Source organism: Netta rufina, assembly GCF_964035555.1.
Source record: "Netta rufina genome assembly, chromosome: W".
Classification (NCBI taxonomy): domain Eukaryota; kingdom Metazoa; phylum Chordata; class Aves; order Anseriformes; family Anatidae; genus Netta; species Netta rufina.
In genome coordinates this window covers 2,179,559-2,198,524 of record NC_140139.1, presented here as the reverse complement: position 1 = coordinate 2,198,524, position 18,966 = coordinate 2,179,559, and the positions used below count along the sequence as shown (strand labels likewise).

Sequence of the window (18,966 nt, the reverse complement as noted above, 5' to 3'; positions counted from 1 at the left end):
AAAAAAGGGAAAATGCGGGATAACATCAAATAAAGTAGTATATTAAATAGTTCTCGATACTGAGACCAAGATTAAGTACAATCCCTATTACTAAACATTTCCTGTAAAAGGATAACAACGTACTTCAGAAAGAAGTATCACAAGTAAAAATGGTCTATATCCTTCACTGTAGTGCCAACATCAATCCCCTTCTTTGACTTTGTGTGAATTTATGACATAAGCGTGCAAAATCTTAATTCCTGTTATTCAACCTTTTCCTTTTGAAGACTTTTTAGCAGCTGCAGCCCCTCAGCAGCACACACGCCCGTTCCTCTGTTGGAAAATAACTGCGGCGCCTTTCGTCTGCTTCATTTTCTGTGCGTTTTTTTGACCTTCCTAGCGTTGCCAGTTGAAAGCTGGGGTGAATTTGGGGAGCTGAGCGATTTCCCTGCCTTGTTCTATGGCTCTTGAAAAACATAAAAGAGAAAAACAACCTGTGCAATGGTAGAGCAAGGACCTGTAGTGGTTACAAACGCAACTCCTACGCACTCCCCTGAGCGCAGCATATACGTATCAAGAACATAATGCAGCCTGTAGCATTTACACAACATTTTGGGAGATATATTACAGCCACTTTGAAGTTCTGCGTACCCCTTGTCGTAGCAGGAAGATGGCAGGAACGGAACAGATCCATCCGGAACCCTTTAAAGAAGGAAAATGTTTGGAGTCCTGAATTTGCACAGCTTTTGCCTCCATCGCTGATACTCCTCAAACAGAAATGACAAACCCATGCCATCAAAATCCCTGCAGCACGTAGCAGGATAAGGTTTGTCAGCTCTACTGAAGGAGCTCAGCCTTAGACTTTCCCTCTACCTTTTCGAAAAGTCGTTGTTTTTAGCAAAAAGCACACCTTACCCGCACTTCATGGCCCAACGTTGACAGAGCTAAAAATTAATCACATTTCACTGTAATCTGCCTGTTAGGTTTCTCAGTTTTGTTCTCAAGTTTAAAAGGTGCTGCAGACATTACCAACAAGACTTGGAAAGATGAATTAGTAAGATTTTAAATAGGATTTTAAATAATTTTAAGTAAGATTTAAAAATACGGGCACGAAGAGCCCTTAAGCAAGAGAAAGCTGATTTTATTTTAGGTACCGCTTCTAGGTTCTCATTTATGGCTTTTTCAATAGAAAAAGGTTATTTCCCACATACACCGACATCCTAAATAACCTTGTTCGTTACTGCGTTTCACATCCTAAAGAGAACTTATTTTATTGCCCTTCGACAAGCACATGCAACCCCCACGATCGGTGGGAAAATTGATACGGATTTGATTTAATGATTCATTTCAGCAGACTTGCAGTTGTGCAATATTTTTCCATCTTGAGAACCAACGTGGTGTGGTTTTTTTTATTTTTATTTTTTTTATTTAAGTCCCAGTCCCTCAAGTCGCTCGGTAATTAAATTTACATTGTCTCCAATCTATTTGGAAATTAACCTCATTCCCGCAGAGAAAAGAGGTTGGGCTTTCGCGCTTTACCTCCCACTCAGATTCATGCATCTTATCCCCTTGGGTTATTCTCTCTGCCTCTGTCAGCCGAAAAATCCTCCCCAACTCCTGAAACACGTCCTCCCTAAAATGTGCTTTTTCAAAGACAAAGGAAACACGATCAAGAAGAGAATCAGCATCACCAACTGTTTTCTATACCGTACAAAAAGCAAGTACAGCCTTCTCCTGGATGTTAATGCCCAATCCACCTTAGGAAGCAAATGATAGAGTAGGAACATGGGACCCAAATACAAACTCTAGGACAATGGGATATAAAGTCCACGTAGACACTTCCACAAAGCCACGATTACACTACAAAACATCCTGGAAAGTATAGGAAATATATTTCAGGGTGAAATCCTACAGCGGCAAGAGGATGGCTTGGTGATTAATTGGGAAAATACAACATTAAAAGGTCTGATATTTTTTTTTTAATGACCAATTTTTCATTTCTGCTAGGCAAACACCAGTTTGAAAGCCTTCCAAGGACGTGCATCTTCGCGCACTACGGAGAAAAATAACACATCTACGCTGAATTCTCTTAAAAACTGCTCTGCAAAACCGAGGAGCAATCACGACTGCAGGGGCTGAAATGGCACCAACTGATGGCCAAAAATCCTATCACCATTCCTGACGCTAAGGCTGCCCTGATGGGCCTCTTTCCCTTAATGCACCTTCCTTTATCCTCCCCACTAAATTGGATTTTCTTCTTCCATAAAAAAAGGTTTTGTTAACTAATAAGGAATACAGATGCAACGCGATACCGTGCATTATGCACCCAGAAGTATTCGGAGTAACGGCGCACACGAGGCAGGAACATTAAATGGAAACTTAAAATAATCTCCTTGCATTAATGTAGACGTATTGAACTCGTTTTCAGCTAGGCTGATGCCCCAGAAAACTTTTCCAGCATTTAGAAGACAAGCCAAACACTAATCACTGTCCTGGAGGTTACAGTGGGGCTGCAGGATTAGTCATCTTTGGAAACCAGTTGTGGTTGTTCTTATTTTCCTCTCCCACTGTTTTTCTTCTTTTCTTTTTTTTTTTTTTTTTTTCTGATCTGCGGCTGAGGCAGTGGGAGCACTCTCATCAACGTTTTCTCACAACTTCCAGCGGGCAAACACGGCGGAAGAAAAACACTTCGGCACAGCTCGCAGCGCTCAGCCCCTCCATCCTGCCGTGCCGCGGGGATCCAAAACCTCCTCACACAACTTAAAAATCAAGCCTTCGGAGGATTACAAGTGAAGAACTGACTTTTTTTTTTCCACCTCCCCGTTTCTCAGTCAAACATGCTGTGGTTAGGAGTGGCGTTACCAAAAGGCAAGAGGAAATGATGGTTCTTACTGGTGGATGCTCTCATTAAAAGCTGGAAACAAAATGAATGCAAGGAACAGTTCTTATAATATTACTAATTCTGCCAAACTGGCATGTTCTGGGTAATTTAAATCGGTCTGAACCGATCTAGATGCCAGTTTCCAAACCTTCAGCATCATTTGAATCCTTCGACCACCTTCATCTTCGTCTCCAAGAGATAGCTACGATTTCTTGACATTTATTTGCTCCACCGTTCGTCTGGGGTGCTCATGAATCATTTGCTACTCAGGTTTACGAAGTTCCTCGAAATATTTAAGTCTGTAAAGCTCTTCACAGTGCAGGTAGACACCCAAAAATGTCTCTAGGCATCCATGTGCATGGATTAAACATTTGGGTCTCAATTTCACTGGAGGAAGTAAGTAATCCACGCTACTCAGAGGAAAAAAAAAAATTAATAAATTTTGATGCTTAACTTGAGGCATTCCGGTTGGAACATCTTAATCACAATTATCAGTGCATACGCGAGCTGCAGCCAGCACTTTCCACTAGTTTCATCCGAACAGAATGAGTCCTGGAATCACAGCCACAGCCTGTTGATTTGCAACAAGAGCTCATGATGAAGGGGACTTCTGCATTAGCCAAAACGTAGCTTTGGTGAGAATCCGCGCTTGAATTTGACGAATCAGAAGATGTTTTGAATCAGCAACACGTGTTTGTTATTTTCCAAGTGAATAATCCTCTATATTTAGGCAATAATTACACAATTTACCAAGCTGCCTTCACCCGCCGAAGTTCAAGCAACGCTGGCTGGGAAAGCAACACAGATAAAAATGCATCACCTGGCTGGACAAAACAAAGAGCAGGCTGCCAGCGACAAGGTCTTAGCGAAGCTGCTGGAGAGGCGATGTTCTGCACCCTAGGAAGATCAAGCAGATACTACAGAGGAGTAAAACTCAGGGCAAGTTTTTGGGGCTGAGCAGCAGATTGCCTTACACGAGCATAAATTCTGATTTCTGCTATAAGCCGTTCAACGTCATTCAGGCTGACGTTCATTTTTGGTAGTGTTTCACATTCATTTTTATTAATGTTCTCCTGAATTCTTTCGGCAAGCTATAGGACATCTCTCATTTTAGTCCCCAGACAATAGCTTATTTACATATTTTATCAAGATGCCCTCCCCAGTCCTGATTAATTGCCAGACATTACGTATGAACGCAACTCCCCCCCCCAAGTCTCTGAACATATTGCTCCAATGGCAACGTGTGAAAGTAATTTTGGTCCAATTTCATCTCATGGGAATGTGGGCGCATAAGCCTTCAATTAACAATAATTTTGTCTGATCAGGATGCGTTTGAGTTTCACATGCTAATGTGGCAGAATGCATCTAGACCATGCCCGTGATAATTTTTTTACCAGGGTGGAAGAAATAAAGAAAATATTACATAGAAAGAGCATGGCTCTGGCATTTTTTTCCCTTTTAAAAAATTAATTCTTATGATTATTTCTGTTTTTTACGCAGGAGGATGCAGTGCTTTGGTAGCCTGTGCTGTTTTGCACTATTTGGGTCCGTTCACCTGGGGGGCAGTACCTGGGACGACAGCGTTCGGATCAACAGGAAAACTCTAAATCAGCACGAAGCCTTTTAACAAAAACCGTAAGGCAAACAAAATAACAAAATCCCGCGTGGCAAGCTGCCTGTAACTCCGATTTTTAAAGCCAAAAGAAGCCACTTTGATCTGCTAGTCTGACACAAACCATAGGAATTCCCTCTGCAGCTTCCTTCTCCGAGTCCAATAGCTGCGGCTGGACTTGGCCGTATCTTTTCGGAAAACATCCAATCTCATTTAAAAAGTCCAATCTTGGGAAATCCAGAACCCCTGTTCAACTATTCCAATGAATCATCCGCCATGTAGAAAATGTGAACGAGTCTGAATTGGTTGTGCTTCAATTTCCAGCTACTGGAGTGCACTATACTAGTGCATGCTGAACAAAAGGGCCCCTTACTAGAGACTTTCTTTACCTTTTCATCTCCTTTTGGTATCAGCAATCTTTCCCTTTCCTTGATCACCAATTCCCTAAAAACTCTGCTCAATATCTTGTTCTAAATTGGAGTTAACAAACCAGTGCAGAAGTTTCCAGTAGACATGCAGCCACTTGATGAAAAGCCACTCGAACTGTATTTTGAGATTGTGTTTCTCACCCACCACGTACCCGCAGCATCGATTTTATATCTCACTGGTTTCTTGATCAATAGGCTGTGCAGCACGCAGACAAATAATTTGCAAGGAATTTATAAACAATTTCCTTCTGCCAAGTCACTCGACGTTGAGTGTGAAGTGATCTTTCCATAATTAAAAAAAAACAAAAAAAAACTCTTCAAGAAAATCACCAGCAGCTGACTAAAAAAATCACAATCAAAAAGCAGTAAAACGTTAAATTGTAGTAACTCAAAGAAATATTAGCTTAACTTTTTTTTTTTTTTTTTGCTTTGATGATTTTACTCAAAGTAAAACTCGTCATGATGATTATTTTTTTTTTAAAGAAATGTTGATTTAGAGGTATCTGTAGAGAAAGATTTTGTCAATTGACATGAAAACGTGTAATCTCCAGCTTCGACGTTAGAAGCTGGATGAGTAACAGCACGTCTCCAAAAAAAATCAATCCCAACCAACCCATAATTACACACGATGATAATGCAATGGGATTGAAATTCCTGAATGGGTACCAATGATGTTCTCATCAGCCTTCTGGCTTGGTGGATGCAGAGCGTGCACAGAGCAGTTGAAACCTACGATGCAAACGAGGCTATGCAGAAAAAGTGAGAAAAAACCAAGCCATTTGCCAAAACTTATTAAGATTTCAAAGGTTTTTAGATAAAGTCCAATTACTCCATCACAAATTACTTTGCTTCTCTCGCAGATTTTTTTTCCTGAGTTATTTACTAATAAAGATTTTCAGTAATTCCCGTGACTGGGGGAGCCACGGGTCTTATCTTCCAAAGCAGCTCTGCCTCGGGTTCAGCAGGATGTTAAGCACTTAAGAGCCCAATTTTCCTGCAAAAGTGACATTTTGTCACCTTTGGAAACCCTTTCCATCTCACTCAATTTCATCTGCCCCCAGCAATTTATTACAGCCTTTTTGTTTTCACCCACAACCATGGACCAAAGCCTGCTCCACGCTGCTGGGGGGGACTTTATACCGAAGGCGTCACGCCAACTGGACCCTTTTCCATTAAAAGATCCTGAAGTCAAAGAAATATTGCTCCTCTCGTTGACTTGTCAGCCCTTTTACAGCAGCAGAAGGCAGAGCTCAGTTGCGTTTATACTCATCTCTTTCTCCCAATCTTCCCTGCAGAGACTAAAGCCAACGAAAACATGTCAGACTCCCGACTGTTTTCATTCATTTTCGCTCTTTTCAAGGACAATATTCGGACACCTTTCCTGTTTGTACTCGAGGTCGGGCCAGTAACCTGCATCATGACGCGGGACGGTCTATACGTCCCTGGAATCCAGCCCCCCCAGCTCCCATTTGGGGTTAAAAAAAAAAAAAAAAAAAGTTTGAAACCGGATAACGAACACAAATTGGCTTTAAGCAGTGCTTCGCCATCGCACTGCAGCTACAGAAACATTCCTGGTAATCAGCAGTGTTTTTCAAAGCTAACCTCCAAGGCCCTGATCCCGCAAAGACTGCACATTCTTAAATTAAAGTAATTGCATAATTCCATTGACTCTGATGGCATGGGAGGAACATGGTTGCAAAGCTTATCCGCTACAGGCTTCAGACAACGTGCCAAAACACTTCCGAAAGGATGGGGGGGGGGGGGGGGGGGGATTAAAATCTTATTAGATATGTTTTGCTGTTCCCACAAACCTAGCATTAAGTAATAAAAGATATGCAAAACGGATAAACCGTGCAAATTTGACATCGCGTTTCTTTTTGCCTTTCTTCCCCGGGCAAAAAAAAAAAAAAAAAAAAAAAACAACAAAAAACTTAATTCACATGAACCCATGTAATTTTTCCTTTTGCTCTGCTGCTTCACGAACATGTTTCCTCAATTTACGAAGCTCAGCAAAACCGTATTTCCTGCTTTCACACCATGTCGAGCTAGCTCTGAAAATAAAACCATCCTTCATTTGTTCGGCGTCCCAAAACAAATCATTGCTCGTTAGCTGCTAGTACGCGCGCTAAGCCCGTCTCATTTTCAAGAAGTGATTTCCTGGGATTGACTGCAGCTTGAACACAGGTTTAAAACAAGACAAGGAACACCCACGAGCATTAAAACATCACACAACGAGCATGCAATTCAACAGGTATGAGTGAGCGAACACATTCCACATCACCAGTTGCAGATGACAATCCCACTTTCGGTATTTACGTTATGTTAATGCACCGTAAAATAGGCATCGTCTCTCCTCTGCTTCAAAATTTAGAAGAAAGCCACCAGATGTGTCTGCAGGTTTGACAGGGGACCCGTGTGTTGCACAAATCCGTAGTAGCTTGAACAACACTCATCAAGGCCAAGTCTTACGCTTTTTTACCAGCAGTCCCGCAGAAAGGCGTGCAACGGGAAGGTTGCAATTTGTAAATCATCGTCATTAATTACTGTCCTGCCTTCAGAGGAGAGATGGAATGCGTAAATTACGAGTAGGTCGTTCACAGGGTGAAAAAGCACTGCGGTTAATACAGGATGCATGCACAGATTCACATAAAACACCTTTTTTTTTTTTTTTTTTTTCCCAGCTCCAATTATGCCACTATATTTGACACCAATTCCAGCCTGATGCAGATAATCTTTCTGGGTACAAACTCTGGAAGTTGTTTGAATTTTCTAATCATACATAATCAGAACAATAAAAAAAACCCAAACCACAATTATCTACTAAAAACTGCTGTATGTATGTTTTCCTGTTTGTTTTTTTCTGCTCTAAAAACTTCACGAGCTTGCTATATGGAAATAAGAGTCTATGGTTATCGATGCTGTATTTCATAAATCAAGCCACCAGGCAAACCAAAGACATTTCAGAAGACGTGAATATTAACAGAGGAGCAGAAAGTGTCAGCCGTCTGCAGGTGAAGGACTACACGTGAAATCCACCTGATTTAGCCGTAATTGGGGCTTTCATCTCCAGTCTTTTAAAGGATGCAATATCCATGGTGTAGCACGTAGCCTCCTAAGGAGGGCTTTGCCAACAGAATTTTGTAGAGTTTCCATTGCACAGAGCACCAAAGTTTCATTTAAACAAGCTGGGATAATTAAGACATCTTTCTTTCAAGTTTTCAGGATATTCCTACATGTAAAAACATCATGTCCTTAACAAGATTTTGGTGTGCACTGCCCTCACGATTATTATTCATTTTAAAATAAAGCCTGTGAGATCTTATGTGTTTTTTTTTTTTTTTTCCTACTTAAATACTGTATCCCTGTTCCGAATTAATCCGGAGAAAGCCCCTCGGGACAGCTAGATTTTCATCTCCTGTTGAGATCCTTCAGTGTAACTCTCCATCATTAAGTACTGCTATAAAATGTCTTTCGTACCAGCAGAGCTATTTCAGCTCGCATGTTGTATTTTCCTCGCTTGACAATCAAGCTGGTTTTACTTAGCTTTACTGTGTGGTCTGCTGCTATTGTATGCTGGCTTAGCTGGGAAGCTGCGTTTCCAGGCTGGATGCTTTCCATCTTCTCGTCAATTTTGTCATGCAATTTTTTAACTTGTTTTCCTAAAGCTTCTGGCATTTTGGTTAAAATATTTCATTGTCCATAGCATCAGAAGGGAAACATTAAAACTTAATTTTTTTTTTACTTGGAATAAACATCTTAGAGGAAATATCCTATCCCAAGTAGATTTGATTTTTAATTTCCCCTTCTTTTACAGTTTCTGTGGAGCATCTACAGTTCTGCATCATGAACACGACGTTATATTGTTAGCTTGGGCTGACACTCCTCTCCTTTGGCTTAATCAAAATTGATAAGGCATATAAAAAAAAGATAAATTAAGAGGGATCTGCAAGTGCTGCGACAATTTACTGAATTTGAGGGAAATGTTCATCCTCATTCTCGAAAAACAAATTATATATATTATTATTGAAGTAATTGGGCATCAGGGAAGTGTTAGACACTTCCATGTCAGCCTAATTCCAAGCAAACTACACAACTGCGTGAAAGCTGTGTGAATCACAGCTCACAGCCCTGATGTCACAGTCAAGGATTAAGATATTTGCACTCTAACATAAAAAGGATTTAAAACTCCCGAGGGCCACGCGTTAATTCCAGAAGTGGGGTTCGATCTTTGATGACAGGTAAAGTATTCTGAATCAAAAAAAAAAACAAAAAACACAAAAAGATAATTAAACTTCCACTTCTACCACCCTTTTTAGGATACATACCAATGATGCCATAGACACAAACCATCCCCAGTGCCATTTCACGTTATCCAGCATGAAGTCCGAACATGCACAGATCAGTCACAGAGCATGCAGCATGCAGTAAACGGAGAGCAGAGGTTAACAACCTGGAAGCATAGGATCTGAGAATGTGAGAACAAGTTAAAGACAAGAGTTCCTCTCCATTGTCACTGAGGGTCGAGAAGCAATGCTGCAGCGTAGAGCAGTGAGAGTGGGGGAAATACAGTTTGTCCAAGACATATACATATCTCCGCAAGTGGCGGCAGGTATAACTGAAAGACAAGGGTAAAGGGAGAAAAAACAGAAAGAGAGGAATTTTCCTTTAAGAAAACTAATTCACGTTTTCACGTCCAACGAGGTTTGCGTGCCAAGAGTCAATGGAAGATGCCTATGTGAGCAACGCAGCAGTTTGGCATAAAACAACAGTTTCACGAGACAGAAGGACCTGCTAGCCCGTGGCTGCTTCTGTCAGTACTGCAAAGGGATTTGCCAAGTCTCACGCGTTAGAGATGCAAATAATTGGGCCCTTTTGCCTCTCTCAGTTTGCCCTGAAAATAGAAATGTGTGAATCTGAACCCAGTTTACAACGTAGAAAGTTTACAATAAGAAACCAACAGAGTATTCCCCAAATGTACGCGATAGCTCAGGTCACAGGGGAACTCTGGGGCAAGGGACTGTGTGTGGCACGTGCTCCAGAAAGTGCCTTCAACATTAGGAGACAGATGAGACAGATCTCCGTAAGCATCAGGATGCTCCTACCAGAGGTTTGCTGGCCCCACTGCCGTCTGGGTGTGGGTTTCTCTCCCGTTTGGACATTCCTTTGGAGTGCTGAACTGGCAAAGCTACACGTGCAGAGACTGAAGACCGAGTTATTTTTGAAGTCGAGTCTCTTTCATTGACTTCAGAATAAAGAAACAGACACCTGAACTCCAGTCCGCAGCATCCTTACCCAATGAACAGCCATCACTTCCTAGTTTTATAGGTTAAAACTCCAAATTTTCTACCCCGATCGTCTGTGTTTCATGGGTTACAATCCTCTGTCTCTAATCCCTCAGCTACGTGGAGCTAAAACACACTCAGGAGACTAAATCACTTGTATACCTGAGAACAGGATAGAAAAGAGTGTCAAACAGCTGATCCTGGGGCACAGTCGGTGTGCCCCTAAGCCTAAAATTTTATCAGGACCACGCTCTCTGACTGCTTCAGTTTAAATAGCATTTACTACTGGGTTAAAATAAACCACCTACCTTTGCTGAGAAAGTTGAGAAACCCTTTTTGGCAGTTTGTTTGTAGAAATGCTAACTTTCAGCAGAGGAGGCAGCCGCTAGGAGGTAGTTCTTAAGCCACCATAACTTTTTTGACTACAATTTTAAATGTCAAGGAATTGAGGACACGCTCTAGTATCACTTATCTTTGCTTCCCATCAATGCTGTCAGAGGGATGCACATTTCACCTTACATAACAATAAGCTTTCACTCTCCTGTTTTTGAGGCACTGAAAGTAAAAAAAACACAACTCTTTGAACGTCTTCTCACTATGTAAATATTATTATAGCTATATCCTCTACACGTTTAAACTTACTAAGTAAAAAAATAAATTCTTCTATGTTCCATAAATCTTAAATTAAGAATATTCTTTGTATTAAATAGCCACTGTGAAAGAAACGAGAACCAAAAGGATCCCACCAGATTTTCAGATGGAAACCAATGCAGAAGAGCAACAATACTTGGGAGACTGCAGTTAGAGGAATCTGGTAAAAATCCATCTCTTCCATCAGATCATCCACGATTCCCAAATGCAAAGTGGCTGGAAATGAGCATGACAAAGATGGAAAGCCAATGACATCTTGAAGATAAAGACAAGACATCTTTAAGATAAATGCAGATGCTCAAACCTGACAGGGATCAAGTCAAAGCACCCGACTCCCTCCTCAGCTACGCCACTGGAATCCTTTGATTTGCACTTTGATGTCAAGGATGGCTGAGAAAAGTCAGAAAGTGGCATTTAGAGATCTCCAAGGGTTTCTTTTATTCCCAAGGGTGTTTACTTGGGGGTTTCTTGTTTGTCTTTCACTTTCTCCAGCACAGCACAAAAGCTTCCACCAAGCACAGTGGGTGGGGAATTGAAAGAAAGAACAAAACTAAATGAAACACCAGAAACGACACAGAAAAGCCTCGTTTGCTAACCATGAAAAACGCATGTTTTTGAATAAAAACGTACCTAAAATACCTTGATACTCCAAAAGAAAACAGAGAACCTGACATCGGTGAACAGACCGGTAAACTACTACACTTGAGAACTTTTTTCTATTCAAGTTTCTGGCATTTGTGAAAATGTTTCCTTCCCTGATCCTGGCGTTGCCTCATCTTGCGCAGAGGCAAGGTATAAAATGAGAAGGTAGAGGGGAAACTTCAGTATTGCTGGGCAAAAGATTGCTCTCGTAGATCTTCAGACTAGTGAAAGATTACACTCGGCTGCTCTGAGGGTACTCTCACCTGCTCATCTCAGCCTCCCAGTAATTTTGGAGCTCTGGTCCTCCGCTTTCTGAGAGCTTTTTCGATTTGTCTGGATCAGCAGTAGTTACAAAAATGGATGCTCCCATGATCTCTAACACAAGAGAAAGTTCTTATACACACTATCTTCCACCCAAGCCCATGGAAAAAAAAAAAAAAGCATAATTCATAAATATACAACAAAAATAAACCCAATATATCTGCATTTTATTTTTCTTTTAGTGCAGCTCTAATGAAGGCAAATAGAAGTGTCCTTTCTATAGAGTCTGGAAATTGGTAAAGGCTTTCTGGTGACTTTTACTTAAGCAAAGGCAAAGAAACACTTTAAAGTCAATGGGAATTAGATGTCTACAGCCCTGGGGAGCCGTGCTGCTGCTGGTGTGACAGCAGAGCCCCATCCCATGTGAATGGGTGCAGAGGCTTTCTGTAGAGCTGTAGGGAATCTCTCTCCCCTGACTGCCTGAGGTCCTCAGAGGACATTGTATGAAACACAGTGATAAAGAAAATGAACAAAGAAATGACAATTTGCTGAAGATCTTCCAAACCTGCTCTTTTTCATGTCTCTCCGAAGAAAATCCCATGTCCTAAATTGTCCCATTCTTGGGCCAAAGAGTCAGTCTAAGCTCCCACATGCAGAGGATGGAAGGAAGCCTGACCTGTCCAGCAGCTCTACGCAGTTTCTAGCACTCTTAAATAAAATCTGTCAATGGGAAACATTTAAATCATCAGGGAACAACGAAGCAGAAACAAGACATGTGGCCTACATGACTGCCAGCTGACACGGTACAACCAGAAAAGCAAACTGTGCCGTTGCTACTTATTGCAAATATTTCGGTTTAGGTGATCACATCACTTCAAATTTTTAACTTCAACGCCTCGTAAATCCAAGAGGTGTACACAAGACTACAGCCACCAGCTAAAAACGTAGCAAAAATTAACAGTTAAAAAATATCAAGTGCTAAAATTCATGATATGCCTTCTTTGAAACCGTAAGGACAGACTTGAACGAGAAAACAGCACTAAGCAAAACATGCAAAGCCACTTCCATCCTTATTTATTTAAACCAGAAAGTAAATATTTTCTCTACTGAAGGCAACCGAAGTTTTAAAATAAATATATAAAAGGCAAAAACATAAACAGCACCAAGCCAACGTCTTTTTAGCAACACAGAAACGAAGCAAATTGGGCAGGGTATGTAGAAGAGCGGTCTAAACACTAAGCTCTCTGTAAATATAATATAGACTGAAACTACATATACAGGATTCAAAAGAAGAAATCCCGATTTTGATGTTTAAATAATAGTAATTCACAATCTTCATCTCAGTGCACGCCAGATTTTACGAAGGTTATAAATCTTCAGCTTTATTGAGAAAAAGTAAGGGCTTGAAAACATACACGCCACATGTATTAGCTCAGAGAAACGAGATTAATCTGCAGCAATAATAAAAAAAGAAAAAAGCCAATTTTGCTAAGCCTGATTAAATATTTAGGTCATATTGTTTCTGCGGTAGAATCTGAAAAATTCATCTTTTGCTAGGTTGGAAGAATCCTAATCGCTATCCTTTCAAAAGGGAGTTGTGCTACAACACGACTCGATGGGAAAGCCGGAATGAAATCATTTTTTATTAAAAAAAAAAATCAAAGTAGAAGTTAATTAAACTCCAGCACATGTTAGTCAGCATCCTGAACTATCTGTATACGTGCCGGGAGAAGGTCGTGACGTGCTATGAAGTTTTTACTACTGTTCATGTCAAATAACCTGTGTTCGAGGAAGCCTATTAGTCATTACTTTCGTGTTCCCAAAGACAAATGCAACAAAAACGCACGCCACACTCACTCAAATACTGCAGAGAGGATGACATTAACTCACTAGATCAACGATTTTGTGGGAATGGCTTAATTCATTCTCTGCCTAAAACGTTATCCATGCTGTTTCATGCACTAGGAACAGCAGAAATGCAACCATCAAAAGCATAGCTGCCTTCTTGCCCACAGAAAAAGTCCGATCTAAAATCTGAATTTTGGGCAAAGGGGCAGTTCTGTTTAGCCAGCTGCTATTTAGGATGCTACGAAATATGGTACTGATGTACCACACGACCTAAACATTACGTGTATTGTGTTCAGTTGGATCTTGAAAGCCTCCAGGGATGGAGACCCTACAATCTCTCCGGGCTCCTGTGACAGTGCTCGACCGAAAGCTTTTCCGTGTCGTTTTTCACAGGCATTTTTTCAAGATCATGAGAAATTGTCATCTTCCGTCAGGCTGGAAGCTTCGGCTTCAGGTTGTGACCGTTCTCTCTCCCCTTTCCTCTACAATAAACCTTGGTCCCCTTTCTCAGTAACCTTCTCCTAGGTATGGGACAGCTCCTCTCAAACAGCCAGACACCTACGATAATTCACAGGCTCTACAGGGGATGACAGGAGATGCCTCCTACATGAGCATCGGAGCAGGCATCTGCATCCCCACACCAGCTACAACCCTGCAGGCTGCACAGACCTCGAATCCCTGTCCGGAGAGATGCTGGGGCAGAGCAAAAAGGGGAAGAGGAGGCTCTCGGGCAGTCAGCTGATGAGTGGAGTGGGCATTGCAGCACTGCTGGTCTGAGCCTTCATCCTGTTTGGCAACAGGATCCTTCCAAATCTGAGCCCCGCGTAACTCGCGGCATCTGGAGAAACCTATTTGTGGACCCAAGAGCACAATTAACGAGTTACAGGAACATGTCTCTACACAGCTTCGCAGCAAATTGATTTATTCGTTGCAGATCCAAGTGTATTTACTTTACCTAAAAGCCTGTTCTTTCCTCAACTTGCTGAAGGCCATTACCATTAAAAAGGTTGAGTCATCCAACAGTTACAAAGACCTGATGCACATTAAAGTTGTTAAATCCCGATTCTTTCTTCTGTACCTGTAGTTTCACCCTCCACTTAAAAGTGTCCAATGCTTTCAAGTGCAATATTCTACTTCTTAGCCATGCAAAATAAGGCGAAAGTCTACGGTGGTGAGAAATAAACCTTGGCTTACAGACTCAAAAACGTCCACCTGTTTTCTGTCCTTCCCGAATCTCTAAAATGCTCATGTAACTGGGGGGTCCAAAAGCCAGATTTCTTTATATATCCATATATATTTCTTTATGTATGTGTATAGATCGATGTGGCATAGATCTATGAGCAACTGCAAAGCTGGTAAAGCATTGCACATAAATACTGACACCAGTTAAAATGGGAAAGATGCAGCAGCCATACAAGAGCAGAAGTCAGGACTTAGAATCGACTGCATTATTTTATACTGATGCTTGCTCACAGCCAGAATCCAATTTGAGTTTGTCAGGTAAATCCTGATAAGTTCACTACTCATTCATCTATCTAGATCAGAGTTGACAGGTTTTTGTTTTTTTTTTTTCCAGAAAGAAAACTTCTGAAAAAGGAAACAGTACACGTTGTATCTCAATCGAGCAGTTAATGAGCCAAATAGCTTCCAACTGAAGATAAAAGACAGGTTCAAGCAAGTCATCATCTTGAATCACTTGGTTATTTCTTTTAAGGCACGCTGTCCTATAAATATGTTCCATTCAAAACAAACTGCAGAAGCAAAACTGCAGTTTCTATAATTCTGCTAGGACAACGATAGTTTTCAGACCACTATTAGAAGTCACAAAACCTGCTGTCCTTTTTGTCTTTGAGGATTTCTTGTTGGCTTGCTGTTGGTCACAGTGGTTTGTTTTTGTTACCTGCAGGTGGAAAGTGCAAACAGCTTCTTTAGCCCTGAATGGGAAAATAGTCCAATTTCATTGGAAATATGGAAAAATGCTGAAATCAATTTATGTGTAAGCCTGTTCCTTCTGGAACTTGCTAAAAAGAGGAACGTTTTTAAAGCTTTGTCCTGCCATGTAGCAATTAGCAGTAAACCCACACTACATAATCCACGATCAATTTGCAAACTGGGGAAAAAGAAAAACCAAAATACATTCCACAGACATTATTCTGGAGGTTTTTAAGAGATGTGGATGGTTTAGGACATGGTTTAGTGATGGACTTGCTGGTGTCAGGTGAAATAGGTATCAAGACTTCAATGAATTTTAGTTCTGAGGCCACATTTTGTGTTAATTTGAATTATGCTCACTACTCACACATTCTGCCAAGCGGTGACTTACGGCTTGAGAGATGCTGAAGTGCTGCACGGTTTCCTAGATGGCAGAAGCCTCATGAATTGTAGCAATGAATTCCCCCCAAGAGATGCAAGAATTATCACGACGTCTACATTTTACAGGTCAGCAAACGATTTCAGTAGAAAATTGATCCACTCTGCAAGAGCAAGCTGCGACTACCAGAGACCCAACGTTACATAGGTGATATAAAAATCTCTTTGAGTATCCTGCTGTGCACACATCTTCTGCTACCAGCCCTCGGATTAAAATCCAACCTCAGATTCGGTCGCTTGGAGTTGTTTGATCTTTCCTTCCCCAAATGTCATCTCTCAAACGCAGTCGGCACACTAGGATACCACGAAGGCCCCTTTCTGAAAAGCCCTTCATTTTTCACTCGGAACATCCCATAAAAATGGGATGATGGTTTTTGTACCACACTGCTGTGCGTGGAAAAAAAGTCAATCTCATTATAAAGAAGTTTCTCATAAATAGGGTATCATTTACATCCAGGTTGGATTTAAGTCGGCTCTCCTCTAATCTACCAGGCTACAAAACTATCTGAAAGTTAAGCAGCATTAAAAGCAAAATGTCTTTGAGGCTTCCAAATGTCTTTGAGGCTTCTAATTCTGACTTCCCAGGCAGTGTCAATCGGTCATTTTTGTGGCCTTTGATACTGAGTAGGAGTTAGTGCTAAAATCTAAGGCACGCAGCACGTAGTAAAACGCCACCAAAGCAAAGGACAGGCAACAAAAAAAATCAAACGTGCTAGCTGAGTTGCAGGTAGGTCATCTAAAGCTGAAGAAAGTCTTAGGGGACAGGATTTAGAGGATGCCATCGTTTCTATCAACTGGTCTCCCAAAGCACGGTCAGGCCTGCAGGGCATGAACACAGGTGATGAAAGGCAGCGTAATTCTGATTTAGAAAAAAAAAGAAAACACCTCTTGTTTAGAAAACTTAGCAACAGCATGACTAGGTTCCTTTCTGTTACTTTCATTAAGGTAATTTCCTTCTAGCACAGGTATAATCTATGTGCGATGAAGAAGTAAATCAAGGGAAATCATTACCTATTACTCTTAAACAGCTCAGAGCAGAGATATTTACACATCACTATTAGAAACCAGGGATTGGTGACGACACCCCTCCCAACGCCTGCAGAGGCAGAAATCACTGCTTCAGTGCAACTGTTCATCGCCCTCTATTCATTTGCTTTTGGTTACAAAAAGGGAAAGCTGATGCTTGGGGCGGTTCAATATTTTACCAGCTCTGGCCACAGGGCATTTATTCCAAGGGCACTTTGCAGAATTTGATCTTTTATTACTGCGTAACGTGACTTGTGAAGTCTCTTGATACACACCGGTGTGAGATCAGATGCCTTTTCTCAAGGGTTTGCCATTATGGACGCTTGGATATTATGATAGAGAGAAAGGTAAATTGGGATTTAATTGCCCAATTAAAATTTGAACCCAGAACTTAAAAGGCTTGCCTACAAATCAGGCTTGCGGTTGCACTGAGAAACTGCTGCTGAAGTCCAGGCTCCCGTATGGCACGATGCAAACCTGCACGTTTCAGAGCATCCTCCAAGCCACGCAGCTCTGAGCAATGCAAATACCTTGTTATAACCCACAGAAGAGTAATAAAGGGCACAGCAACTAGTTTTCTTTTATGCATTAATAAAAATAAAGGTTATTCCTCTATGACTCTATCTACTGGCATTTTTTTATTATTATTATTATTTTTTTTTACCTTGCTCTTTGCTTACTGAGAACTGAAAGCTGACATTTCTGAAATCAAACTTTTCCAATATAGGGTCACAGAGTTGCACCCCCAAATTCAGAATAGAAGCATCTTCATATTGGAAAAACATGGTTCTTTCTCATTTAATACCTGATGCAATAAAGCCAGAAATATGAGTTTGCCAGAAGTATTGCATATTCCATTCATCTACTTTCTTTCACTCACCTCGCACGCCTCATTTAAAATCTGCAGTGCCGAGCACGCTGAAATTCTAGCAATTAAAAGCCAGACTCCTGCATGAGAAGCACCTTTCCTGAAGTTTGCAAGCGAGAATGAAATTAGAAACCAAACAGCTTTGAAGCATTCATGCAGAAACCTGGCAATTTATTTTTTTTTTTTATTCCAGTTTTGCTCCTTAAGAACCGCCTTTGATTTGGGTAACTCGGTTTCACTAGGTTTCTGCACCGACTGTCCCGTTGCCATACTCAAATGAAAGAGGAAGCTGAATGTTAAAGGGCTTCCCAAAAGCACCGTGGACATCAAAGGGAATAAAAAGGCAGGAAAATCAGAAGGCTCGCAGCCTGGAAAAGCCACGTGGGAGAGAAATGGATTTATCTTCCTCCATGTGAGCAGCCTAGCGGCTTCGGAGCCAGCAATTACATCTCATCATTGCCGCCGTTAGGAAATGTTACGAAGCAATTGGTTAAGTTCTAATTTCATCACCTTCGCACAATCGTTTCAGAGTTTTCAGTTTCATGTGGGCCTGAAGAAGCAGGTCAGATCACAGGTCTCGCTGCTGCACAAATGTTTTCCTTTCTTTGTAGGGCGCGCGCAAACCGGACTACTTGAATAACCAATTGCCTGGCCAACGCAAAATCTCTGCTGCTTCTGTACAAAGAGATGCTTTTTGAGGGAAATTTAGCTTAAGACAAAGCAAAAAAACAAATGAAACCGCAGTCCCAATCCCCCAAAACACATTAATACTACAAGGAAATGATGATAAGCATGAAACTACGCTGACACTTCTTTTTCGCTTTAGCAATCAAGCTTGTGAAGAAGGTAGGAGAGCTTTCAATTTCTCCCCAAAGCCATAAAAACAGAAAAATTCCACGTGCAGACCTGAACAGGGCCTTAGCATGGACAAATTCAAAAAGCTGCCAGAAGGAAAAGCAAATAGGATTTCAAACTTACAAGGCAGGGATGTGAACGTGTTTCTCAGCCTCAGCTTTCCTTTTGGCTCTCATTTTAAGGAGTTAAGTTAGGTTAAGTGAGCTCACCTACATATTTAAAAAAAACAAAACACTTCACCTATATATTATATATAAAATAAG

The 18,966-nt window shown here is 41.1% G+C and overlaps 1 protein-coding gene across 5 annotated transcripts in view; it reads right to left on the bottom strand.

The window, feature by feature from the left end:
• The window catches only part of DYM (dymeclin), an 86,318-nt gene that overhangs the window by 3,973 nt on the left and 63,379 nt on the right, over window positions 1–18,966 (bottom strand). The window contains exon 15 of one of the 5 annotated variants that reach the window (XM_084304537.1): window positions 10,701–10,737. The exons of the other annotated variants lie outside the window; for them this stretch is intronic. Within the exon in view, the coding sequence (XP_084160663.1) occupies window positions 10,716–10,737 (22 nt within the window). The 3' untranslated portion in view covers window positions 10,701–10,715. Of the gene's footprint in view, window positions 1–10,700; window positions 10,738–18,966 lie in introns of those variants that run through there. 5 annotated transcript variants of the gene reach the window in all.